Here is a 27,220-nt window from a genome sequence, read left to right as displayed (position 1 = left end):
GGGAAGCACAAATGCTTCCTGTTCCTCTTCAGGCAACCAACCCTAATCATCTTCCTTTCCTGAGATACAACTGCAAATGGTTTTAGCAGCAAGTTTAGTGAACAATTCTTTCAGTTGCACTTCCTTTCAAATAACTTCCTGCCTTTTTCTTGGAAGCTTCTCTCTTATTTTGAAATATCCATGTTGAGTCCCACCTGGTTTTGTTACTATTCTCACATTCCTCACCTGTGTGTTTTTCATTTCCCCTCTAGCTTTTCAACCTACTCTCTGGCACCTTTTATTTCTGTGCCTGGCCCACCATCTTTTACTCTCTTTTTGATCTGCTGTGCACCTGGCCACAGAGCAATACCTAGCAGCAGGCAGCCAGGACAAGCCAGCCCTCAGGAGGCCTAGACGTGCAGCTCCCAGAACTGCCCAGACACAAACACCTGTGTCAATGTCAGGCTGAGAAAAAATGGCAAACTACACCACTGACACCACTTGAAAACTGGGAGTAGGCAGTGTTGCCTGGGAAGACGGTGTGGCAGCAGGACAGAAACCAGAATCTAATCCCACAGGCCAGCTCCTTTACAAAGTCACTCTGGTCAAAACCAGCAAGGAAACAGTCAGGGCCTCAGCTCACAGTCATGAGTCTTTCCACATGCCACCTTAACCAGGCCACCTTAGGCTCTTGCTTCCTCTGCATCCCATGATTACTGCTCAGATTATGCTCTCCATTCCTTCTCTTGCACTTTTATCACCTTAGAAAAAGGTGATCAGCCCTTGGAACAGAGTCAGGTTGGGACAGAAGGTCTAGAGCTGCTCCTTTTCCTGGCATTGGGAGGTGCAGGGAACACAACAGCTCCCTGGGTGCTACACAAGCCCCTGGTAGCTGAAGCAGCACTGGCTCAATGTGCTTGCAACAAAAAATGAATCTGGCATTATTGGCAGCCACAGCACAGACCAAACTTGATTTTCTTGATTTATGTTCAACCACCTGACATCCTAAATTTGTGAGCTGAAGGAGGCTAGCAGTGCTTTTCAAAGAAGCAGGTTGCTGAAACAGTTATTTCTGTCGTTGTTTTTCCATATCTTGTTTCAATTCCAAAATCCCAACGCTGTCAAATTCTGCCATTTTTGGCACAAAATACTAAGACCTACTGATACAAGGCTAAGCAAGCAAGTTAATGCTTTAAAACAGAGGCAAAGGTAAAGAAGAGGTAAGGCCATTATCATACACCTATTAATTGCATGCTGCAACTAAACGAGTGGAATTTATAAGTAGACACAAACAGGGAGTAAGAGAAATCATCTGGAAAGGAGATGATTCTTTCAGTCTGGTAGTGCCATAGTGAAGGGTCAGGTTAAGGGTTTTGGGTGTTGGGTGGTTGATTGTTGTGTTTTCTGTTGATTTTATTTAGCGAGGAATGAAGAAATGCAGAACTCTGACCTTTACTGTATAAGCACAGCTAGTCCTCAGCACTGGCTAGAGACTGAATATCCCAGGTCAGAAGGCTTCAGCTAAACTGGGGGGTGAGAAAAGAACAAATAAGGCATTAGTGCAGAATCCATGTAAGATACAACACTAGGACAAAAGCACAGAAATCAACCACTGCTTTATCCTGTGTGTGAGATTTGAGTTTTATAGAATTTTACCATTGCAATAAATCATTCCAAACTTTGATTCCATTCAGGAAATGAAGTTTAGTTTTTTTCAATCTGCTTTCCTGTTTATCATTCATTCTTCAACAAACTCAATAGGGATAAACAGAAGGGTTTAACAACTAAAAATGCCCAGTAAATACGTCCAAAATAGCTATATTAGCTGTTTCTCTCATTCCTCTTCACTGTAAAGCCAGGTAACATCACGGATGGAAAAGGTTCTATTCTATCATGAAGAAAAAGAAAATCCAAAAGAAAAATTTCCATTAATAATTTAACTCAAATAACTTTGGAACCAAGGGTCTAAACTTTCAGACAAATGTTTTCCTTTGTCATCCTACTGCTTTCCAGTATGTTGCAACATACAGATAGAACCAGTCAGTAGTTATCCTTTTAACCTGCCCTCTGTCTCATTACCCTTAAAGGATTTTTGGTCCAGCAGAGAAGCTTGGTTCATTTTCCTTCCCCACTTAATCAACACTCCACCCTCTACCCATGCTTCCCTGTCTTCTGCTGGGATGGGGAGACAGGCCATTAATTTTTTAACAGCTGAATTATCCAACTAATGAATCCTTAGCATGCAGCAGACAACCAGAAGCAGATTACTAAGACAACGGTATTCAGCTTGGCAGGGGAAAAACCCCCTAGCTTTAGGTTAAGCAAACCAGTAGGAAACTGTGACAGTCACTTTTGGTTTTGGCTGCTACTTCTGGTATTTGTGAGTACAACCCTGCTACCCTATTTTAACAGAGTTTTGTATTGTTCTGAATTCTATACTAAGAAACCAGCAAAAAATCCAGCAAGCTCTGTTCAGAAAAGTACTGTTTTTATTGACTCAAACTGTATTTACACAACACATTCATATGTTCAATATTTTACAGAACTCTGTAAAAAACTGACTGGTAAAACTGCAGGAGCCAAACAGTTTCAGACTTAATTTAAGACACTGAACCATGAGTACATTTTAAGATATTTAAGCAAGTGTCCAGTTTCACTGTCAACTTACATGGCAGTTCTCTGTAGACAAATTGTTTCTAAAATCAAAATGAGGTGAAGGGGAAAGGGTCACATGAAAGAGCTGATAGCTTTGCAAAGCTAGTATTTTGTATGACCAGACTTTCACATTTGACAATGCAATTTGTATGATTCTTTTTCTTTTTGGAAACAGGTCACATACAGGTACAGTTTAGATAAATAATCAAAAAACCCTTTGATTTTTGTAAGCTTACAGACATTGGAAAAAAAAAAAAAGACCAGTGCCACGAAGTTTGTGCATAAATCTGAACTGTTTCAAAGCTCAAGAGGCTCAGTTCTGGCATTCCACTGCAGCTCAAATCCCATGTATGCTTCTCCAGCTGGCAAATGAAAGATGATCATCTTTTACCAGTGAACTGATGAGCTCACACACGTACATCGGAAGCAGAACATCCTTATCTCATCCCAAGAGATCACTCTTCCACCCATCCCTAATACAGTTTGGTTGAATAAATATTTTTTGTTTTGCCGTACAAACTAGGTGAGTTTGTTTCTCTCCCAGAGTGCAAGTCAATGTCAGCACACACTTCACAGTTAAAATGGCATCCCTCCTTTGATCTGCCTGGCGACCTGCTCATCTGTTGTCTCCTCTTTTTCTTTTTCACGCTCTTTGTTCCAGTCTTTAAGGCCTTCTGGTAGTGAAGTATCCTCATCCAAACTTCCTGTGCCTTCAACAAATTCTTCGTAAGTAGATTTTTCTGCAAATGGTCTTGGGCCAAGCAAGTCTAGCATGTCGCTTTTATCAAGCACTTCTTTCTCCAGTAGTCGCAGGGCAACCTGGAATAGCCCAACAAGTTATGTCACACATATAAAATACCTAAGATGGCTGTCCTATTTGGAAGTTTGTTAAGGCAGTTAATTTGGCATTGACTAATTTTGATAGAAAAAACAGGTTGTTCAGAGTTCACCAATACAAGATTTTTCTCCCCCCTGAGCATTTAGGCAGCTAAAAATCCAATTTTATTTTTAACCCTGCTTTTAAGACTAGGCAAAGTGTCCTCACTGTGGGTCACTGTTGCTTTTATTGTTGCTTCAGAACAGCAACTTTTCACTGCTGCCAAAAGGCTCCTGATACAAGACATTAAGGTATAGATGAAAACAAGTGTTCCCTTCCCATCAAAGGGGATGGTTCAGTCAGGCTGCTGTTGTGTTACAAGCTCAAGAGCACCATAAAATACCAATGTGTCAGTACTGTACCAGGGTAGTTAGCAACCTTGGGTCAGTGAGCTCATTGTTTAGCACAAACCACCCTCAGTGATCTGTTTTGGGATGGTGACCTGCTACAACAGCACTTATGGAACCTATACAAACTTGTCTTCTAGTCAGTAAGCCTTTTGGATGCCTATCCTAGAAAAACATCCTTTTGCTGTATCAGGTTTTGTGGCATGAAAAAGGAGAAGATGCACAAGGACAATCTCAGCTGCAGTGAGGCACATCACAAGCAGCCAAGGCACAAGAAAAGAAGGTATTTTTATTTACATTCAAAAGGAATTCAGAGAAAGGAAGTCATATGAACTTCCCTGCTTACAAGAGCTTCTTTTAGCCCTAAAAATTGGGATCCTGGTATTTAATCTTTGGTTTTTTTAAGTTTATTTTTCTATCACATCTACCAAACCCTACGTTAGCAGGCAGATTCTTCCCTCCAAATTCCCAAATGAATATTGACCACATAAGCAGGGAGGGATGTTAAATCACGCTTGTGAGATGCTCAGGGGTGTTCCAACACAAAAGGAGGTTTATTTTTCTTATTTACTTAAGTCTTGTGACACACTCTCAAGATTACAAATGGGTTTTAAGCAAACTTCCTCATATACTTACATAGTCACTAATTCAGTTCAATTCAGATTTTGGCTTACCAGCTGGAACTTAGCGGCTAAAAATACTGTAATGCTCACCTTCTCCACTTCTGCTTTCTTCTCAGTGAGAAGATTTAATGTCCTTTCATAGGCAATGTTAATTAGTGACCGCACCTCTTCATCTATCAACCTGGCAGTTGCCTCGCTGTAAGGTTTCTCTAAGACCATGTCTCCTTGACGAGGGAGATCAAAGGAAATCTGCCCCACTTTTTCATTCATACCAAACTGAACAATCTGAAGAAAAAAAAGTCAAATAAACACAGGAGAGACAGAAAGATTTTAGGGTATGTTGATGTAAAATATGACCAACAAAAATAAAAGGAAGAAGTAATTTTGTTATAACCTAATCTTTTCCTGTAAAACCAATCCTTCCCTGAAAACTCAAGTCTACCTAAGTTAACATACATGTGTTGACTTTCACTTATTTCTTTTTATTGATTAAAGTGAAGGACACACCACCATTTCAAAGTGGTTACTAGTGAGTGGTATGCTGTTTAAATACTAAGATATTACACAAAAAACACTTCAGCCCTCCTTAAGCAGTAGAACTCTTTTCCTTTACCAGAAATATAAGTGTTTTGCCAATTCAAAATACTTCTAAAGTTTAGCATATTCTACTCACCCATAAAGATAAGCTGACTTAAATACTACAGTGTCTTGAAGACTTCCTCCAAAAGTCATATGCTATTCCTCATCCCAAAACACTCGTCTACAAATGTGAAAACAATTTTTATCTTGCTTGACTCAGTACTAAATACCGACTTGTCCAGTTGCCAAATATGGATGTTTTAAGTTGCATTTTGCTCCAGCAGAGGCAGAAGCAAATTCAAACTGCTATTTATTTCTTCACTCCATGGCTACTTTCAATTTGATGGTTACTAAAGTAGCACTTCTCAGTCTAGCAAGAACCACACCGGTATGACAACAAGTATTCAGAATTCAAAGAGATCTCATCATTAAAACCAAGCATCTTAATGTACTTCCTTAAGAAAAGTTTGATACTTTTCTTTGGTTAACATGTACAAAAGTCTATAAGTAGACTTAATTTTATGGGATCTTCAGTGATTCTTGTCCAATTTTAAATTTAAAAAATAACAGGATATCATTACACATTTACTTCCAGAAATGAGGCAACAAGAAGCACACCTGAGACCAGGAAGTATGTGGGGATTGGGGATAAGCAGGATGGGGAAGATAAGTGTACTCCAAAATGTCTCTTGCTCACCTTGTGTTTGTCTTATGAGATAACATCTTTTGTGCTGATGCAGGAAATGTAATGACACACCTGTGTGTAGGTGAGTCACTGCATTGATAAGATTTTAAATTACTCATCTACATTAGTTAATATGATACAAACACAAATGGATGTCTTAATTCCCATAGCCTTAACTGACATCAAATACTGCTTTAATACAAGGTTGTCTGGATTTCAAGTGAGAATCCAAATGGAATCTTCACACTGGACAATCTTAAGTATAGGATGATATGATTAAATCTGAGTGCTAAATTCCATTTTAAAGTAAGTACACAATTTCCACATGTAATTGAATCCAACTGGATCCAACTGCAACATGTATGTTCCTGTGGGCAGATGTAGGGCAGTAATCAAAGCCTAATGCACAGACTGCTGTTGTGAGACTGAAATAAAATACTCGAGTCATCAGCATCTCTAAACAACACCAAAATGTTTATTGGTACAGTGTTTTCTGATCTAGGTTTTTGAGGGAAGTACCTGATGAAATTGAATCATCTCAAAATATTAGTTAGGTAGGAGATAAAGAAAACAGTAAAGGGGAAAAAAAGTCTCACTTAAGCCCATACCTGAGCATATGCACTCTGGGTCACCTTCTTCAAATCATCTTGGGCACCAGTTGTAATTCTTCCAAAGAAGATTTGCTCAGACACACGTCCTCCCAGAGTCATGCACATTCTGTCCAGTAGCTGCTCTTTGGTATAAAGATACTGTTCTTTGGGCAAATACTGAGCATAACCCAGTCCTTTACCACGTGGAATAATAGATACCTACAATCAAAAATAACAGAGTGCTAGAACTAAACAGGGTTAAAAACCATAAAGCATTCTTCAGTTTGACTTACTTTTTAATATCACAACCTACACCATACTCACCCTTGAGGTTTAATTCAGACATTATTTCCGTTTACAGTTTTGCCCCCATTCTGTTTTATCCTTAAAAGCCCTGGCTAGCTCTAAACTGGGATAACAACTACTAGAATATCTGGAAAAGAAAGGTGAGACCACTGTCATATCTTTTTTAAAAACTGTACGATATTTTTAAAATACCATTTAAATTAAAATCCACAGTTCCTTGAGAGTTATATGTTAGGCATTATCTGCTCTGTAACAGACATAGCATTTTTCCATCTCTAGCATTCTGAACAGTTTAAGGAGTTTCCACATTTACTAGTGACCTTTGTTCCAGCAGTAAATTGTATAAGATTAATTTTAAGCTTGAAATTAGATTAAAAACACAGCTATGCAAAACTATAAATCTTAAAGCCAGCTTGGGAGATTGGGGTGCTTTTTCCTTTATGTTCAACTTGTCAAGCTGTGAATCCAAAAGAAAGCAAATTGAAACTAAAATTCAGCCTTTAAATGAAAAATTTTATAGTTATATTCCTAAAGTATACCTCTGTAACCTGCTAAGACTAACTTAAAGCATTGATCTGTACTGAAAACCTCAGAGAAAAAGCAGCTATCAGGGTAGGCAGACTCATGGGAAGATCAGGTCTCTCACTTTAAAAGACATTTATACTACAAACTGTGTAACAGCTAAGTCAGAAAACAGTTAAGAAAGGTACAAGAAAAGAACCAAAAAAAGTACTCTAAAATTGACACACACTACTTTTTAAAGATTATGTATTTTAATATCCTCTTAACATTAGGGGGGAAAACACAAAGAAAAAGATGTTGTCCATGCTACTGTTACATTACAAGTTCAAAATAGCTTTCTTACCTTTAAGAGTGGGTCAGCATGTTCCAAAAACCACCCTGCAACTGCATGCCCTGCCTCGTGATATGCTACTGTCTTTTTCTCCTCTGGCTGGAGTACTTGAGTTTTCTTTTCCAAACCTTTGTAAAATAAATTTGATTAATAGCTTCAAACACACTTTCTTCCTCTGAAATCCTCTACATAATTTGGAAAGATGGAAAGCAATATGTAGAGGCCATGCACATGATATATTGAAAAACTTTTTTAAAAAACCCCAAACTTGCATGTTTTAGAAATTTGTGTATTCCAGGTTTCACTGTAACCTTGTCCTTCACTAGATTTTCTAGTTTTAAAATAAGTTCTTAAGGATATTCAAACACTTAAATAAAACATTTTCATTTTAAAAATATTTTCTAGATTATTTCAGGCTAGCATCAGTTAAAAGCATTCCTAAATCCAAACAGCTTTTCCTCTTGCCATTTTGAAGAAATTAGAGAAGTGTCCTCATGAAGTTTTTCTTTGTACTCCTTCCTCTATTACAGAAGTCAGCAATAGAGACAAGATACTTCTTTTCTAAATCTCAGGTGTGTTTAGGAGAGAAAAAAAAACCTTGAAGACTAGGACAGATTCAAAGTATGGCTTCCTATACATGCAAAAAAAGGAAGTTATCTGTCATGTTACAATTTCTGAGAAACAGTTGATGCAATTCACCCACCTCCAATAACTCTTTCAATTGCTTGCTCGAAATGCTTTTGGTTTATAGCATCTGAGAGATGCCTTGCAGCAATTAAAGCAGCTTCATTACAAACATTAGCAATATCAGCACCTAAAAGCAGAGAAGGCAGAATTACTGATAATTTTCAACAATTTTCTCTGAGTTTAGCATGAAGATAACCTTATCTAGAACTAGTTTGCTATAAGCTCTCACTGAGCTTGAAAATTAAAGGTAATGTGCCTTGAAATAGCTTAATTATTTAAGATATATTTAAATACATGTACTATAGTTACAGGCTTTAGGATTTTTCTCATAGAAAGACAGACAGGAAATAAACTTTATTATTAATGAAGTACTTGTTTGATAGATCCAACCTTCCTTTTCTGTCTGCAACAGACTATACTCAAACTAGTATATATTTAGCTGTACACATTTTCTACATATGTGAATTCAGTATAGCTCAGATACTGGCATATCTCTACAAGATATCCTTTCACATTACTGGTTTCAAGCCATCCACTTCTTGTTAGCACCATTTGCAGTAATTCTATTGAGATAACTTAGTTTAAACACCATCTCTGTAGCTGCCAGAAACATTAACAAGCAAATCTCAGAAAACCAGTTTTATATAGACCAAAAACCAGTGAAGAATCCACAGATGTTGAATTAGGCATGGATGTGAGAACTCTCATTACTGGCTTATAATGAAATTAAATTAAAATCTGCATTGACCAGTAATTGAATTCTTCACTGTTTTTTGGGTTTTATATCCAGAAACATAAATTTATTACAGAATATACACATAAACTCCACAAAACCCTCCTCTAGAGGTGTTCAAGAATGCAACAAAGGAAAGGACAAACAAAGGAAGAACACACACAAGTGATAAAAATCAGAAACCTTTCAATTGCTTGTACTGAAGACAGAAGAAACTGACTTTTTGTGTCACCCTGCCTGAAGCTGACAAAACTTAAGACCCTCAGAAATCTCCTGCTCTCTCAAACAGGCAAAGAGGATTTCAGGCTGTGCCAGGAATATACAATGAAATAAAATGTCATCCAGAAGACGAGGTGCAAGAAAACCAGAATTAGTAGGGAAACCAAATATCTACAGCTTAAATAGTAAATGGAGAATAATAGTGGCATTAGGAGTCACTTACCAGAAAACCCAGGTGTTAGTGATGCAAGCTTTCTTGCTAGGTTATCTTTATTTAAGACAGTGTCTAATTTCAGAGGTCTAAGGTGAACTTTGAAAATGGATGCTCTTCCTTTTATATCTGGGGGTCCTTTAAAATAAAAGACACATGGTTTCACTTTTCACACACATATATACTCAAACTGAATATGTGCAAGAAAGTTACATACACAAATAGCTGCAGTGACTTCAGTGGTACTCTACAAACACAGAAGAATACAGGCAGATAAAACTTACCAATGTAAATCTGCCTGTCAAAGCGTCCTGGTCTCATCAGAGCAGGGTCTAAAATATCTGGCCTGTTTGTACCTGCCAAAATTACTACATTTGTGGTTGTATTAAATCCTGTTAAAGAAAAGTGATAAAGAGAAAACCTGTGTAAATATAATTTCTGTGGGGAGAAAAACAAAACCAGAAATAAAAGGACTGTCCACTTTACAGGGTCACGTAAGAACTGACAGTTTAAACAAATGATCTTAAAGCTGAAAATATTTCTATTTATTGCTGCATTGTCCAGCTTTTCATAACAAGCAAGAAAATGGCCTTGGGCTCTGCTTTGTGAAGTACTATATCAAATCCTGCTTTATCTTCAAAATACAATAATAGAATAACTGCTCAGGAAATTGCAGAACCAGCATGGCTAGCTGTATTTTTTTACAGACAGACCAGTCTCATGCGAAGAATTTTTTAGCCTAATCAACTATGACAAAGAGTTGGGAGATACAGAATGAGATTTCTTTTTCTCTGAATGAATTTTAGTAAAACACCAGGCTGCTGCAAAATGAGTCATCATTCTTTATTTTACAAAACAAGGAAACAGACACAATTTGGATTTAAGCTAGAATCCAAATCTTGGTTAGCAGGTCTGAACAAGCATATTAGCTCTTTCCAATGTGCTTATTATTATAATGTAGTATTAGACATTAAATACTCACCATCCATTTCTACTAAAAGCTGATTGAGTGTGTTCTCTTGTTCACTTTGTCCTCCAAAGTTGCCCCTTCCTCTCTTCCTTCCTACTGCATCTATTTCATCAATGAAGAGAATGCACGGGGCATTCTTACGAGCCAGAGCAAATAAGTCTCTAACCTTAAGAGAAGGACAGAGAATGCATCAGACTGATTTGTAACTCTTTTGAGTTGGAGGGTGGGGAGGAGGGGGAAGAGGCACATCAGTAACAGTAACAGGATCCCTCTAACTGGGAATGGCTGTTAACAACCATTCCAAAGCCTTCAGTCAGCTCTCAAGGCAATGGTAAGTTACTTGATTTCATTCCAAATATTCATTTGGAAGTTAAATTAACTTCTAGAAATCTGGAAAAAAATCTCCAGGACATGAGTAAGTAGCTGAAACTTTTTTTAGACTTTCGTATTTTAAAGAAGATTTTACCTAACTACTGTGGTAGTTGCAGCACAATCTGACTTGACTTTTAGATACAACATTGCAATGTTGCTCTGCTTGCAAATGTATCACTGGGACCTCATTAAAACCAGTTCAGTGAGTCCACAGGTCTACAACTGAGGAATCGAACTGGAGCAAACAGGAAATGAAAGATCAATGGAAGAATTTTGACCTGAGTGAGAATTAGATGCAGTTCAGAGCTTTACTACTTTATACATTAGTGATGCAATTAGAGAAGGCTTCTCTGATGACAAAAAATGTACAGACATGAAGAGAAGCCAATTTTGGACAGTAGGCTGCGCTACAGGAAGTCACCCAGATTTTTTGGAAAAATGTACAATGAGGAAACATGATATACAAGGAAAGTGTCAGATGCTTAAAGTGGACTATATTTTCATTGGGAAGGGACAAAAATCCAGAATCTTACAGCTATTTTTCAGAAGGAATGGAACTAAAAGTTTCCATAATGCATATACACTAAAAAAACCACCAAAGGAACCAAGGCTGTGTAAGCAGTTCTAGTTGTAGCACATCCCAATTTACAAATTATCAATTTAGCATCACTAACAACTGCCTTATTTAATAAATTAATAGGAACTGAAAGTAAAGCACTCTCTCCTGTTGTTTTCTATAGGCATCAGAAATAATCAACTGTGTTGAAACCTCAATTCCCAGCCAAAGTTGTGTCAAGAGATTTGACTGGGTAGTAAAAGTACCTGCACAGACCGGTACATTTAAGAAAGGATAAGTCACTTTGCTTTGGGGCATTTCAGGTATCTATTGACAACAGAAGTCTGAGTATCACTATTATTTTAGCATACCTAATAGTTTCCCAAATTTTTATTACCATAAAATACTGTCAGTGACTTGTTTATACCACTTAATGTGTTTTTACTGAGCTATTTTAAGACAGCTAAGGTAGAAAAGCACAAAAAAATATTAGGTGTTTTTTAAACACCTGATCTCCAGAAATCAGTAACTGGACTTGTATTTCAACCAGAAGCTGGTATGTGTGTCCTAGGCAACTCTTTACAGCTAAGAGTTTGAAACTACAAAGAGAATAAAGTTCTTCAAAGAAACAGGAAAGATTTAGAGCAGGAGGAGGCATTGTCATAGCAGTAGTCAAATGAGCTACATATTTCTGATCCAGGTAGTAAATTTACTTCAGACAGAGCTTGAAGAGTGCTGTTCTGTGATCTTAAGCTCCTGAAAAGAGGCACACCCTTAATGGCCTGAAAGCAGATAGTGAACTGCCTTAGTAACTTTTATTAAAGGTACATCTATGATTTTTGTTTAGACGTGCATCTGGCATCACTTGTAAGAAACCTGCATAGAAGAAAACTTCATCTGTAATCAAACTGTTTATCTTCCAAACCTGACAATGTCCTTTCAAAAGCCAGTATTGAAAGAACAGAGGCCAAAGACTTACTCGAGCTGGACCCACACCAACAAACATCTCTAAGAACTCTGAGCCGTTGACTGTGATAAATGGCACATTAGCTTCTCCAGCTGTAGCTTTAGCCAGAAGTGTTTTCCCAGTACCTGGAGGACCTGTCAGAATTGCCCCCTGCAAGAGACACAGGTATATTTTCTTCAAAGATCACATAATATTAAGCCTATGAAACAACATGTTATTATATTGAGTCCATTGGCTTTTCTTCCACCATGGTCAAAATTGTGCAAGGAAAAAACTGAAGATTAATCCCTTCTTTAAACACGCAAAAGGAAAAACAGATTAGCTGCAACACTGCCATGCTGTTTTAGAGTTACAGGAACAATGTTTTCTTTGACTGACATATTAAACAAGCAAAAGAAATGTATGTTATCAGGTGGGCTCCTCTGCCAGCACAGCCAAAAAGCAATTCTGTAATAACTATTTTCAAGATTGAAGTGATACCTCTATGTGTATCATTTTTGATCCATGTGAACAGATAAAGTATTCCACAAGGCAAGTCTTCTGGCACCACAGTCACACTGCTGGCACTTAGTGCCTATTTATTTTTTTTCTGATTGCAAGAAGCGGGAAAGCACTGCATATGTAAACAATCCTAGCACAGTTTAGAATACTGAGGACTAGTAGAAGAATGAAGTCTTAGTCATCATTCCTTACCTTTGGAATTTTTGCTCCCAGATCCTCATATTGTTTGGGATTTTTCAGGAAGTTAACAAACTCCATTATTTCTAATTTGGCCTCCTCACAGCCAGCTACATCTTTGAATTTAACATCAATTTCATCCTTAAGGACTTTGGCTGTGGTTTCACCAACACTGAAAAGTCCACCCATTCCACGCCCTGCCCGACCTAAGCCTGCAGGACCTCTTCTTAATGTGTACAGCAATGAACCAATAATCAGAATTGTAGGCAGCAAACTCAGGAGAAATGATCTGTGGAGAAAAACAAACAAAAAAAGAAAAACCTATCATAAAAATCCATTACTGCAAACAGCACGTTTAAGATGCTGGTTCCATCATAAACAAATTCAGGACTAATACTCAATTAACTTGTAATGTTTGTGTTTCTGCAGGCTGCTCCTGCTTGGAAACAATAAAAATAAATCCAAGAAGAAATTGTTATATTGATAGTTGCTTGTTTTTAAACCAAGCACATCAAGTAACATTGGTGAATTCTACAGAGAAAAATTGCAGTACCTAATAAACAGAAGTAGCTTGTTTTTTCAAATGTAAATTTACAGGACTAGTTACGTAAATGGTTATAATCTCAAAATAAGTTGTGTTAGGCAGCATGTAATCAGTGTATGCTACAAATTCAGGCAGAAATTTCTCTCCAAATTACACACTCAGTCTTCCTCCCTCAGATCTTTCAACTTTTTACTTTTTTTCTTCTTTCAATGTCTCCATTTTTCTTTTCAAGTTTACAGATTTTTTTGGGGAGGTTTTGGTTTCTTGGGGTGTGGGTGTTTCTTTATTATTCATTGTCCATTGTCCTCCAGCTTTCTAGCACAGCTCTGTACAAGCCAAAAGCCCTAACACAGTTCTCATTATCACAGGATCTGAGCACTGTACAGATTTTTCTCTGAAAAGGAACAGCTTCAACAAACAGCTCGCAAGACGTTCTATCCACACTAAGCAAAATAAAATGCAGAAAACAAGCACCATCATAAGTGAGCACAGGATTTCCAGGCCTTACTGATAACCAACATTTCTGGGGTAAAGAGGAAAAGTATTTTTTTTCCTCTGCTATTCAGCAGTTTCTGATACAACAGGGAACAGCAGTACTTTGATTATATATAGCTGCTGCTCTCTTCTGTTTTCTGCGGCATTCCTGGGGCAGAAAAACATATATATATACGTATATATGTATATATGCACATACCTGAAGAACAGACACTGAGGAGGAAAGGACCAGGGCTGTGGTCAGATGGAGGGATTCAGGAAGTAAAGGTTTGCACAAGGCTGAAGAAGGCACAGGAATTGACATACTTGCCCCAGTCTGTTGTGAGAAGCCTCAGGCTAAGATGCAGCCTTTTCACACAAGCACTGCGCTGCCCTGACCACTCACTTTTTCCCAGTTTTGTTTAAACAAGGGCTCAACAGGTTTATTTATGGACCATCCTTAAGAGCATGCTCCATTAGACAGAAACAGAGAAATGAGGCAGGCAGTGTGTAGAACAGGGAAGAAAAAACCTCTATCTGAAGTTGCAGGGCTGCCCAGTTAAGGCCACCATTTTTCCTGTTGCCACCAAGACAAACAGGCAGCAACAGACTGGTAAAACACACTGCAGAAATAAACAAAACATTCCCCTCCATTTCCCCAAACCAAAACACACATCCTAAAGTACCAAGAAGGAAAGCACAAGAGAGGCAGTAAATGAGCCATTTTCATTAGTAATGTGAGCTACTACACCCCAAACTGAATTTCCTGACGGTAGAAAACCTGTTTCGCAGACACCAGCAGGAGTAATTTTTAAACTGCTCACTTAGAACAAAAAGAAACCAGTTCTTGGGATACAAGATTATGTTTGTCTTCTAAGCCACTTGGAAAAATACATCAGAGAAGCACTTTTACTGTCTTCTGAAGTCCAGGTCAAAAGCTAATACAAAGAACATAAATCTAGTATCAGAGCTGTTATTCCCTAACTGGGAAGCAACAATGCTGTAAATCTAACATCAGTACTGTTTTTCGTAACAAAATAACGCTCTTCAAGAGCATTATGCATCTTCCAGTTTCTGCTAACAGACAGGACAGTGTGATTTACTTCATCACCAATTTCTTGCTTTTTTTCCAAGGCCACAATATTGGACTTATGCTGAATTTTTGGGCAGAACATGATGCTCAGAATATCTCAGCCAACATATTGTAGTTCTAGGACATAATTTGTCTGTTCAAAAATCCACAGGAGTGTCATGTCTGGAGCTCTCCCGTGCCTAGCTGACTCCTGCTCCAGTAAAAGTCACTGGGAGGAAGGGCTTAAATGAAGACAGGAGTTATAGTAAACAAACATTTATGTAATAAGCTGTATTTAGAGTAAGAGGATATGGATTTCTTCATAGACAAAGTACTGAACAGCTTCTCTTACAGTTAACACTCAAAACCAAACTCAAGCTGATTGTTATTCTGATAATGCTGCCACCTAGTGAAGCATAAGGTGTATGTATAATAAACCCACTTCTCTACTGTAAACACAATCATTTTTTACCACAGACTTTTCAAAGCAACTTCTTACCCATCACTCTCTGTTGAGTAGACTACAGGCAATCTGTTCTCCACTTCAATTCCCAGATCTTGCTGCACAGTCTCAAGATTCCGTTCAAAAGTGTCCACACTACCGATGTTAAACCAGACGTACTGCTAGGAAAAAAGCAGAGATCACCACAAGTGCCCAATCTTATTTCACCTTCACTACAAGCCAACTTATTCTGGTCTGATAATTCCTTGTGCATGTGCTAGATTTGGACCAAGTTTAAGTTGCCTTGTCAATTGTGTAACTGATGTAAGAGGCACACAAAAAATCTGAAGCCTAGCAACCTGAATGCACTGTATCTGTCATTGCTTCTGCAGACGTGATACACCCAATAGTTTGGGGGCACTTTAAACAGATGGAAATCCTGGCATTTTCTCCAGAAAAAACAGAAGGGAGTAATAAACAGATCCTTACAAGGGAGCTATATAGTCAGAATAATACAGAGCACTGAACTTGGAAACACAGCAGTCATACAACTTATTGTTTTAGAGGAAGGTCTCAGACCTTCTGATTAACAAAGGTTTTTGCTTTTCTTAAGAAAAAAATTTGCAATCCATACTAGCTTTGAAGTAAACTGTCTTCACAAAAAAAGGCATGAAATTTATCACAGACCAGAAACAAAAATCCAGACATTACTTTCAAAATGTGTTGAGATCTGTTTTTTCAAGAAAATAACCCCTTTTGCACCATGACCTGCCTGACTTGTCTCTGCTTATCCTAATATTGAAAAAGAAAAAAACAGAGCAGTTAACTGATTGAGAAACTAAGGCAATTGGTTGTATGTGGGCTAAAGAGTAGGTGTATAAATAAGCCACACTGAAACCCACTGATTAAGTAATTGCTGCAGATTTCACTTTACTCTGGAGGGACTTGCAGACCTTGTTTCAGAAAGTTAAAAAAAGATCCACCACCTAAGAAGCAGTAACCTAATAAAGCTTCTCTAATGTTGCTTTGAATTTTCCACATTTTCTATTAAAACTTTATTTTTCAATAGGTCCCTGCCACTGAGTATCATTCTTTAGAGAACTTTCACCTGCATCAGTCTGTTCCTCACTGTGCTACTAGAAAAGCAGCTCCATGAAATAAGTACTTCAGAGGCAAAATTAAACATTTCTCTTTGTTTTCTGAAGTAACTGGCTAAAAGCAGTCTGGAACAGAAGAGATGCAAAGTTTTTAGTCTTTCAAAGCATTTAAGTCTGGGATTTTCTTGAGCAGATGGAAAACAGCAGTTAAAAATACAGAACCTTCAGCAATTTCTTGCTTTTCCTGTTTGAGTATCTGTATTAAAGAGCACAGTGCTGGAAAGGAACTACTTGCCATAGTTTTAAGGTATCTATGGCAAAACAACTGGTACAGTAAAGTAAAAAACACACAATGTAGAATAATGTAACAGTAATGCAGAAAATATGTTTTAGATTAAGAAATTATTAATGCTTCAGACCAAGTTTTCTGCCTCAAACTTTACCTAAAAAGACTGTTTTGCTGTTTTTAATGTCTCATGCACATGTATTAAAAGTCTTTACCCATTCATGAGGAGATTTTCCAGGAACAAAGATGACTCTAACAAAGCGCTTGTTCACCACTTCAAGTCTGTCCACCTGCAGGAGGAGAAAAGAACAAAACCTGCATGAAGAGTGTACAGTCACTGCACTTCCACCACAGCTAAGAGCTCCAGATACCAAATGTGAATCTGTCTGGTTTCCAGTAAGGAGAATAAAATTAATCTTGTCCATGAGGACAGTTCCACAATCTACAGTTTGCCATTAGGAATTATGTGTGCAAGGAACAAAGAAATATTGGCACATCAGAATTTAGATTGAAAGACTGACATCATACTCTTTTCTCAAGGGAAAAACTCAAAGCATGCCTCAGTAAAAATAATTACAGTGAAATAGTTAGACAATACTTAACTATCTCAGGGTCAAACAGCAAAAGCAGTAAGTTATATGATTCTAAACTCTTATAGCAGCTTCCAAAACAAACCAAACTGAACAGAATGAGGGGAAGCTTAACTTTGTTCTTAAAACTGTTCTCCCTAGTAGAAAGGGTTTCCTGTGCTACCATATTAAACACAATAACACCAGTTAGATAAAGAAGTATTTAGCTGAGGTAACACACACCATATGAACTAAACCTAAGAACTGTGCTATAGGTTTAGCAGATATATACCATTAAGCTCTTTTTTACAAGTCTCCTCCAATGGTTAGTTTCTTGGATCTGACAGGGTCTCTTTACAAAGTCAACTGAAGATTTTTCACTTTTTCTTCCTCTTTCCATAAAATAACTGGTTTCAGTGTCTTTACAGCATTTAAAACTAGCAATGGCTCTAGAAGCTGGGCCTGATCTGCACACAGGTTAGTAAGGTTGTTGCCTGAACTCACTACATGGGGCATTTCTGGTAGCAAAACAAGAGCTAAGAAGTGACTCTAGAACTAACCTGACTTGACACAACACTACCCAAACATCTTTGTTTTGAAAAGCACATGACCCCAGTGGGGCAGTATTCTCCCCACCACTATGGCAACCAGCAGCATTTGATGGCTACACATGTAGTCTATTTGAATATCCACACCACATCTTACAAAGACACAATGAACTTGGTTTTGTGCAACAGACTACTTTCACAATGCTTTTCTACAAGGAAGCTTCAGCTTTGCTCCTTTGAACAACTAAACTAATATTTTTACAGAGTTAACTGTCTTACTGCTTCAGAAATTTGATCAGTATGGGTTTTTTTCACAAGATGTACACAATCACCAATTCAGAACCAGACTGATTGTTAGACAGTCTAGGCAGAAGGCAAGAAGCATACAGAGCAGCTGTGCAGAGATCAGTTAGAAAACAAAGGTAAGAAACACACTGTTCAGCAGAAAATCCCTCTAGGTCTGAAATCCTGAAGACTAAGCAAACCAATGCTTTCCTAATCTGAAGGCAAAGCTACAAGCAGGGAGGGAACAGAGCAAAGAACTAGTGGCTCCTGAAGTGGAAAAAGCCTGTGTAAGACACAATCTCCTGAACTTCAGGGCATCACCAGCCTATTACTCCAAGTGTGGAAAGCTGCCAAGTTCTACAGAGAGATAGGATACCAATGATAAAATTGATTGCTCCAGTAGTGGCTCCAGGTAAGAAGAAATGAGAGGACAAAACAAAGAGAGGAGACTATTTTACAACGTAGGCTTATTTACCGTCCTTGAAGGGATACTAATTCATTGTCCATGAAGATATTCTTCCACTCCCCACCCCCTCTTTCTGTTCTCACTGCTGCTTCTCAGATTGCCCAAGGAACTGATTTCAGACATGAAACAAGCAGAAAACTTTTTCTTTCAGAGAAATGGACTCATGGGACTGGAAAGGTTAGGAGCAAGCTTCTTCCAAAGGCAGCTGGCATTCCTGCTTAAACCATTAGGCCAGCTTGCCTGTAGTATAAAACCATACCCACAGAGAGTGTGGCTACACTGCCCCTTCAAACCAGCACCCACACGAGCACCACACCCACCCCTCAAAAATTGCTCTGAGTCAATTCTCACTCTACAGACACACAAACACAAGAGTAAGTGGGGAGGCAGAAATGAGCATCTTCAGCACTCAGATATTTCATATCGATTCCCCTCCTCACTCACCAATCCTTTAGAAAGGTAGCTGTTGACAAAGTCTTTCCAGGTGATTTCTCTCCCAGGGACCCTGAAGAAGAAGTAGTACACAACCATTGTCCAGAAAAAAGAACTTCCCACTACATACATCCGAAACTCCCGGACATCCCATGGAATGTCACCCTAAGAAATGGAGAGGGAAGAAAAAAAAACAATTAGAGTCTGTAATACAATAAGCATATAGCAAACAGATTCTGGTGTCTCTTTTTGGCTTCTATTCCCTGCCCTCAAGGTTGCCACAGAGAATGTCAAACAAAGGTCTGTTTTGTTGTATGAACACACCTCAGTAATTTCAGATAGAACTGAGGAAATACAGCAACAGAAAATCTTCAAGTGTCTTACAAATAGCAATTGAACAGTTTTGATCTATGAACCACTGTTTTTAGAAAAAAATTTGCCATCCATTACATGACCTTTCTGCCTCCACTCTAAAACACTTGTCCTTGGTCTCCAGGACTACCTGCAAGACCAATAAAGATAAAGGAGAAAACTAACAGGGAAAAAAAAAACAAAACACCAAAAAACCAAACAAACAAAACCACAAAAAAACCCCCAAACAACAAAAACCCAAACAACCTCCCCTCAAAAAGACCCCAAAAAACCAAACAAACCCCCAAACAAAACAAACAAAAAAAAAAAAAAACCAAGGAGGAAAAATATGCACACCAAGTAAAATCAGAAAAATATTCTTTATATTCCTGTACTGCCAGGTGCTATCATCTTTGGGTTACAGGTGATGGCAATAAATTTCAAAAAGAAACTCACATAAGTATTCAATTAAGGTCAGAACAGGTAGGAGTAAACTACTTTGAACAAGCATTGTGTGGTCAGAAAGTTTTACAAATTGACATTCTGAAGCAAAACACAAAGCCTTTAAAGGTCTGAGGCTCCCCTGTAAGAATACTGACTACTAGCAACCACATTCACACAGCTTAAAGTTCGTTAACATTCCTGACCCAGAGGTAAATGCCTCTGGAGTTATGCACAAAACAGTTATTCACGGAAGGTGCTGAGTGGGGAGCCACCTAGAGCCAGTTGCTATGAACTGCCTGGCACAGGAGGCTTGAGCAAGATTTAGGCAACCAGAATATGGCCCTAAAAAGCAAAAAACATACAAAACTATTTTATGGAGACAGGACAGTAACAGAAATAAAGATATTTTAAAGTCAAAACCTTCTGTAATCTGGTCCACCAGTTAGTTTCTTCTTTCTTGCCACCTTTTTTTCCACCACCACCACCTCCTCCACTGCTAGTCCCACTAGGTTGTCTGGTACTAGCTTGCTTTGCTTCTAACAAAAAAAAAACAAAAAAAAAAAAAACAAAAAAAATTTAACTATTTTTTATCTTATATCAATCTCACATTAGCTTTTATTAGTTTTAAAATGAAGGAGATAAAGGAACTAATTTGCAATACTACAACAATTAGATGATGTGAGAAGCAGCATTTTCCATAGAAAACCAGGTATATATTCCATTAAGTGGCAGAGAGACACAGTTACAACCAGAAGAGGGGGTCTGTTAATTTATAACTGAGGGACAGCATTCCAACAGAAGCATAAAAATAAATACCATTCCAGAAGATGAACATTATTTTCCTTTCATATAATGTATAATAGAAACATATCAATTTGCACTTCTAAATTAATCCAGTACAGAAATATCTACCCTAAAAAAAAAAAAAAAATTAAAACCCAAACTCACAATTATTATTCCAAAATCTAACTTAATGAATACTCATTCCACAAAGAACTGAAGTCAAGCAGCTTTTTTGTACCTTTTGTTTCTCCAGGTGTACCTTTAGTTCCATTAGATTTCTTCCCATTGGGAAAATATTTTTCAAATCCTATTAAAAAAAAAAGGAAAGGAGCTCATAATTGTATTTTACAATTCTACTGTCACACTTCAGTAGTCACAAACTGAATGTATACACCAGCAAAGAAGCTAGTAACATACAGACTGCAAAACCAGCTTTGTTTTTGTCTTTTTGTTGAAAAGCTCTACCCAGTCTCCACAAATAAATCTACCACATTGACAAGAGAATACCACATCTATTTAATAACCTGAAGTAAAGCAATCTTTTAACCAGAGCCAGAGAAGCTTAGTTAAACAGAAAGCTCCATTGTACAGTGCGAAGTTGAGCAAACCACGTTATTCTTTCATAGCTCCTAAAAATCCCATAAATCCAATGTTCCATCTCAAGAGTAAAGGCTGATTAGTACAAGAACTTATATCCCCACAGACAATAAACCTAAATGGCATGTGAGTGCAATCCTCAGCAAGGTATGTAAGCAGTCTGCTTCATTTCACAAATCAAAGTTATAGTCACCTTTGGGAGGTTGAGAGAAAAGCCTTCTGCAAGCAGCGATTACACTCGCCAAGACAGTGCTTCTGTCAGCAGTAACTCCAGGAGTAACTTGTTCACACAGCTGCAAGATGAAAAAGAAATATAAAGTAACAACAACATGCCACAAAAATCTTTAAGCTCTCCAGCAGAGACTTGCAGCCAGTCAGACACTACTTTACAACTGGAACTTTACAACAAACCTCACAGTAACTGCTGTGGGCCAGAAAGTAAGACAACAATGGAAAACATTCTTTAAATGAGTAATTTCTTCAGCAAGGAAATTTTTATTCTTCTTGTTAAGAACAGAGTTTCACCTTATACACAACAAAATGTTCTTCATTAAAAATCAAGTAGGAAACTACAAGCTATCAACATTAAATACACACTATTTCTACAGGAAATATTTCATCATACCAGCTGAATGATATTAAAGTGCAACATTAACTGTGACTGTACAAGCATGGTCCACACAGTACTGAATTATGTATTTTGTCCACAACTTTTTTCAAATAATTATGAAGTTGTAGCTTCTGAATACAAGAGATCTGCTTGAATCCGAAAGAAAGAGATGTGGCAGACAACACTTACATCCAGCTAAGGAACCAAAACAGAGGAAGAATCTCAGTTCAAAAAGAAAATCTAAAGCCCTGTGTGGGTAAGCATCCAGTTATGAAACCACAACAAACCCAAGCCTATTGCACCTTGTTCTAAGGCTCTTTACTGTTATTCATCATTTGAGTGCAATCAGGCAAATTGAAATATTTAAACTTCTTAATTCTTAGGAAAATCTTGGTACTGAAACTGAATACTTTAAAACAGAGTAAACTGCAATTTTATTCAAGAGAAATAATACCTGATTTCTACAAGAAGGACTTATTTTAGATAAAATCCCAATGTGACCTCTTCCATTGGAAAGGAAACTAAGCTTTTGTTGATGAAAAATAAGCTTTTCCAACACTTCTAAGAAACAAAATACTAGCCATACCACGACTTCCCTACAGACTGACTTTCTTTCTGCCTCCATTCCCTTCCACCCCATAAAGACACTCAGTCTCCTGTTATTTTTGATTGGAAGCTATTTACCTAAAGAGCCACAGAAACAGTAAAATGCAAAAACCAAACAACACTAACTGAAAAGCAACATGTGCAGAAAACATGATTTCAAGTATCCTTGCAAGACAGCAAACATCCATCTGGGACTAACACCTCTAGGACTACATCTCTGAAGGAAAGCTCAGTGTTATAGGTACAGTGGCTGTAAACAAAATCTATTTTTGCATATTAAATAAACTTTTGAATACTGGATTGCATGCTGGAACTACCCTAGGAATCATTAACTGAATGCTGTAACTCTCCTGAAATCTTTTGTCTGGGAGCTTCCCCCTCCACCCCTTAATAAATGATGAAATACATTAGACTTATTTCGAGCATCTGTGTAGTTCCACCTGCTGGAACCAAGGAGAATACCAAAACATTCTTGTTGCTTGCTATTGCTGTAGACTCAGCTTAGAATTCTTGGGCTGCTTCATCAAGCCATTAATTTTGTGCCTCTCTGAATAAAATATGATACTGAAAATCCAAGAAGATATTTTATTGATCATGACAAGCATGTGCAGTGCAGATAGTCTGGAGAGAAGCTAATGTAGAGAACAGCTACTAGGTTCAATACACTATGACCTCCAACACAAGTAATTCCATCTGTGCTCCTAGAAGAAGTTTTAGGACAAGTGGGATACATCCATATGGGCAATAAAATAAAAACAGCTTGCCACAGACCATCAGTAGTTCAAATACAGACAGGCAGTGAATGTTGCAGCAACAGATGAAACTCAAAGAAACAACTGGGTTTTCTCCTAAGTCAGTGGTCTCCTACAACATCCAAAAATTAGGGACTTAATTCTTCTGCAAATTCAGATTACTTTGTATTTGCAAAGAGACTGGAATATTCAGAAACCTTTACTCCAACTAAGATAAGGCAACTGCTCATGTTTAAAAGAAAAGTTTAAGTAAGCCAAATCCAGCTGCCTGTCTCGACTAGACAAGTTTACAACAGAATTAAGTTAAAGTGGAGGAAATAGAAGGGTAAGCAGATGGAGCTTCGAGGCAGACCTGAATAATGAGACTGGCTTCTTGTTGGATTGTCTCTACAGATCCTAAATTCCATGAACACACACAGTCACCTGTCAAGTTAATATGCACAGAGCTGAGTGCTTTGAAGTTGCTTTGTGAGAAAAAAGAACAACTGAATTCACAGCTTGTTCAGTCACTTGACTGCCTCGGGAATAGATATCTGAGAAAAGACCTCATTAATGTCTTCAAGTATCTGAGGGGAGGGTGTGAGGAAGATGGATCCAGGCTCTTCTCAGTGGTGCCAAGCAATAGAACAGGAGGCAATGGCAGAAAGTGATGCACAGGAAGCTCCACCTGAATAGGAGGAAGAATGTCTTTACTGTGTGGGTGACTAAGCACTGGAACAGATTGCCCAGAGAGGCAGAGGAGTCTCCCTCACTGGAGATATTCGAGACCTCTGTAAAACATCAGCACAAAAACTGATCATACTGATGCTAATACAGGGCCTGTCCCTGGCTTTTCTGGCAATGGGAATGGCACAGCAAGCTCAGCTGATATAAGCACATCCATGGCCTAAACAGAGAGAAAGCAAACAGAGCACATTTTGACTGAATGCTGTTTTGGGCAGTCTACCAGGAAACTCTTGCCAAGTGTCTCCCAGACAGGGGTAAATAATTTCACTGCATGTAAAACAAAAAAACAGATCTGATTTTTTTCTTTCAGGCAAACTTTGTGACACCATCCTAAAAATCAAGCATTTTTAAAATGTAAGTTCTAGATAAGCAAAATACACAAAGGTCAGTTTTAGAGTTAAAATAACCCGTAAAATGTTACTAGTCCAGAGTGCCACATAAACCCAAGATCACGAGCAGAACTACTTAAAAAGTTTACAGAGCTTTGTAAGCACAATTCTTTTTTTAAAAAAACTGAGGCTACACAAAGCAGGAACAAAAAATCCACTTGCTTTGCTATACAAAAAGGATAGACAATCCATTAATTCTAGAAAGCTGGCAGTATACAGTTTAATCCATTATCAAGTTTTAAATCAAAGCAAAATTAAGCTGAAAGTCTTAATTAACTAATAGCCACCAAAATACTATATAAGAACATATTGGTCAGGGTGGACAACACAAACCAAAAAGCTGGTAATGAAATTTAACTTAATGCAAGTTACTTTCTACACGGGCAAATAGTGATAGGACAAGGGGAAATGTTTTTAAACTAAGAGTAGAGATTTGGATTAGATATTAGGAAGAAATTCTTCACTCCTAGAGGGTAGGGAAACACTGTAGCAGGTTGCTAAGAGAAGTTGTGGATGCCCCACCCTGGAAGTGCTGAGGGTCAGATCGGATGGTGCACTGAGGAACCTGGTCTGGTAGGAGGTGTCCCTGCCCATGGCAGTGTGGGGCCAGAATGAGGTGATCTTTCAAGTCCCTTCCAACCCAAGCCTTTCTAAGGTTCTACGATTCCAAACTACTCACTTCTTAAAGAAAGATTGATTTTAAAAAGTAATGGCTTTCATGAAACAAAGATTCTCATTTTGCTGCCTACACACAGAGTCAGGTGCTAGAATGAATACAAAATCTTCCCTTCCTAAGTTTGATTCCAAATAAGAACTCATTAAGTTTTATTGAAAGAAACAAGAATTAGCTTCCTGAGAGATCAGCAGCACTGTTGACAATGATTTATTGTCTAAATTATTGGCTCTGATCAAATAAAATCAAATTCATCATTAAAAACAAACCACATATTCATGCTGAGGACAAACCTACTAACATCCTTCTGTGTACTCATCTCACAGTTATCACTATCCTAGAGATAACCTTCATACCTATAAAGGTTTGGTTGTTCACCACTCTACGCTACAGGAAAACAAAGCAATCCTCTCAAGATTTCAATGAAAGACAGACGAATTAAGCATCTTCCTTTTCCCAAGCAGCAGCATAGGCCTGTCATTCCTCCAGTATGGAAGGGCTGTCAACAAGGGTAATAAACATCTTTTAATAGCTGACAGTAAAGGCCATTTTACTGAGAATGAACACACAGACATCATCATTTATCAATTCATACTGCAACAGTAGGTGCAGATCCATGGGACCATTGCACCATGCAATCCTGGGATTCAAACAACCAGGCTCTTCTCTTCCAGCACACTGACAACCAAAACAAACCACTCAGCCATTAATTTTTAACATTTCAGTCTCTCACACAGACACAAACCCACCTAACAGAAAGCTTCACCCTGAGAAAGCAACAGAGAAACTTTGGTGTTAGGTGGGACACAGCACCTGGGAAACCAATGGGAAGGTTAGTATCTGAAGGGGGTCTACGGAGAAGCTGGAGAGGGACTCTTTTGTCAGGAGTTGCAGTGACAGGACAAGGAGTAATGGGTACAAATTTAAAGAGGAGAATTTAAGTTGGACATTAAAAAGAAATTCTTTACTGTGAGGGTGGTGAGGCACTGGAACAGGTTGCTCAGAGAAGCTGTGGATGCCCCAGCCCTGGCAGCGTTCAAGGCCAGGCTGGATGGGGCTCTGAGCAACCTGGTGTAGTGGGAGGTGTCCCCGTCCCTGGCAGAGGAGTTGGAACGAGAAGATCTTTAAGATCCCTTCCAACCTCTTAATATTTTAAGATTCTATGAATACCAGGGGGTGCAGCAGCAGCAGCAGCTCTGGGGTGTCGCCTCGTCTTCCTTCTCCAAGACGACTTTCCCACTGCCGAAGGAGCCCGCAGGCTCTCCCGCACGCAGCCGGCTGCCCTTCCAGCCCAGGAGGCGCGGCACGCCAGCCCGCCCGCTCGCCCATCCACCGGCCCTCGCTCCCCGCCGCCCGGAAGGGCCGACACCGGCAGGCCGGGGCTGCGTCCTACGAACGGAGTAAGGACGAACCGCGGAAGGCCGCGGGCAGCAGAGACGCGCCCTCGGCTCCGAGCAGCGCGGCGCCTTTCCCCGCCCCGGGGCCGCCCGCCGCCGCCACCACGGCCCTCCCCCGACCCCCGTGCTCTCTCCTCACCTGAGCCAGGCAGGGCCTCGTCCCCCCGAGCAGGCCCCTCCCGCAGAGCAGCTGCTGCAGCGGGGCTCCGGGCAGCCCCCGGCAGCGACCGCCGCCCCGGGCCAGCAGCAGGTACCGGTGCGCCATGGCCGCCCGGACCCGCCGTCACCACCGGCCCGCGGCGCCTGACGTCACGGCGCCGCCGCGTGCATTTCCTCTGCGTCCGAAGGGCACCCTCCGGCCACGCCCCCTCAGCGAGACCACGCCCCCGGCGGATCACGCGCCCTGCCCGGCCACGCCCATACCGTCATGCACCGGAGCCCCGCCCACCCTGCGCGCGGGTGACAGAATCCCGGAAGAGATCGGGGAGAAAAGACACCGGGAGCAGCGAGTGCAACCTGTGACCAACGCCACCACCTCAGCTAGACCATGGCACCGAGTGCCGCCTCCAGGCTTTCCTTGAACACCTCCAGGGACAGTGACAACACCGCCTCCCTGACTAGCCCACTCCAATATTTAATCACCCTTTCTGTGAGGAATTTCTTCCTGACGTCCAACCTGAACCTTCCCTAACGCAGCTTGAGGTTATGTCCTCTCGTCCTATCGCTGCTTGCCTGGGAGAAGAGATCGACCCCCACCTGGCTACACCCTCCTTTCAGGCAGCTGTAGAGA

At 39.3% G+C, this 27,220-nt stretch overlaps 1 protein-coding gene across 2 annotated transcripts; it reads right to left on the bottom strand.

The window, feature by feature from the left end:
- Positions 1-2,446: 2,446 nt before the first annotated feature.
- Positions 2,447-26,768, bottom strand: AFG3L2 (AFG3 like matrix AAA peptidase subunit 2). Of its 2 annotated transcripts, none has more exons than XM_085052508.1 (17): positions 26,570-26,768; positions 21,471-21,570; positions 20,919-20,987; positions 20,318-20,433; positions 19,115-19,267; positions 17,018-17,092; positions 15,477-15,601; positions 12,903-13,176; positions 12,222-12,359; positions 10,327-10,480; positions 9,629-9,736; positions 9,357-9,482; positions 8,198-8,308; positions 7,507-7,622; positions 6,354-6,554; positions 4,572-4,766; positions 2,447-3,453 (listed from the first exon to the last, which is right to left on the bottom strand). In XM_085052508.1, the coding sequence occupies exons 1-17, from the start codon at positions 26,693-26,695 to the stop codon at positions 3,211-3,213; spliced, it is 2,430 nt and encodes an 809-aa protein (XP_084908634.1). In that variant the 5' UTR covers positions 26,696-26,768; the 3' UTR covers positions 2,447-3,210. The 2 variants fall into 2 exon arrangements, with proteins under 2 accessions (XP_084908634.1, XP_084908635.1); XM_085052509.1 differs by having other exon boundaries at positions 15,477-15,598; positions 26,570-26,767.
- Positions 26,769-27,220: the final 452 nt, after the last annotated feature.

The sequence above is a fragment of the Lichenostomus cassidix genome, chromosome 2 (genome assembly GCF_008360975.1).
Source record: "Lichenostomus cassidix isolate B80296 chromosome 2, HeHo_3.0, whole genome shotgun sequence".
Classification (NCBI taxonomy): Eukaryota; Metazoa; Chordata; class Aves; order Passeriformes; family Meliphagidae; genus Lichenostomus; species Lichenostomus cassidix.
Note: the sequence above shows the minus strand (reverse complement) of the source record. Positions and strands in the feature narration are given on the sequence as shown.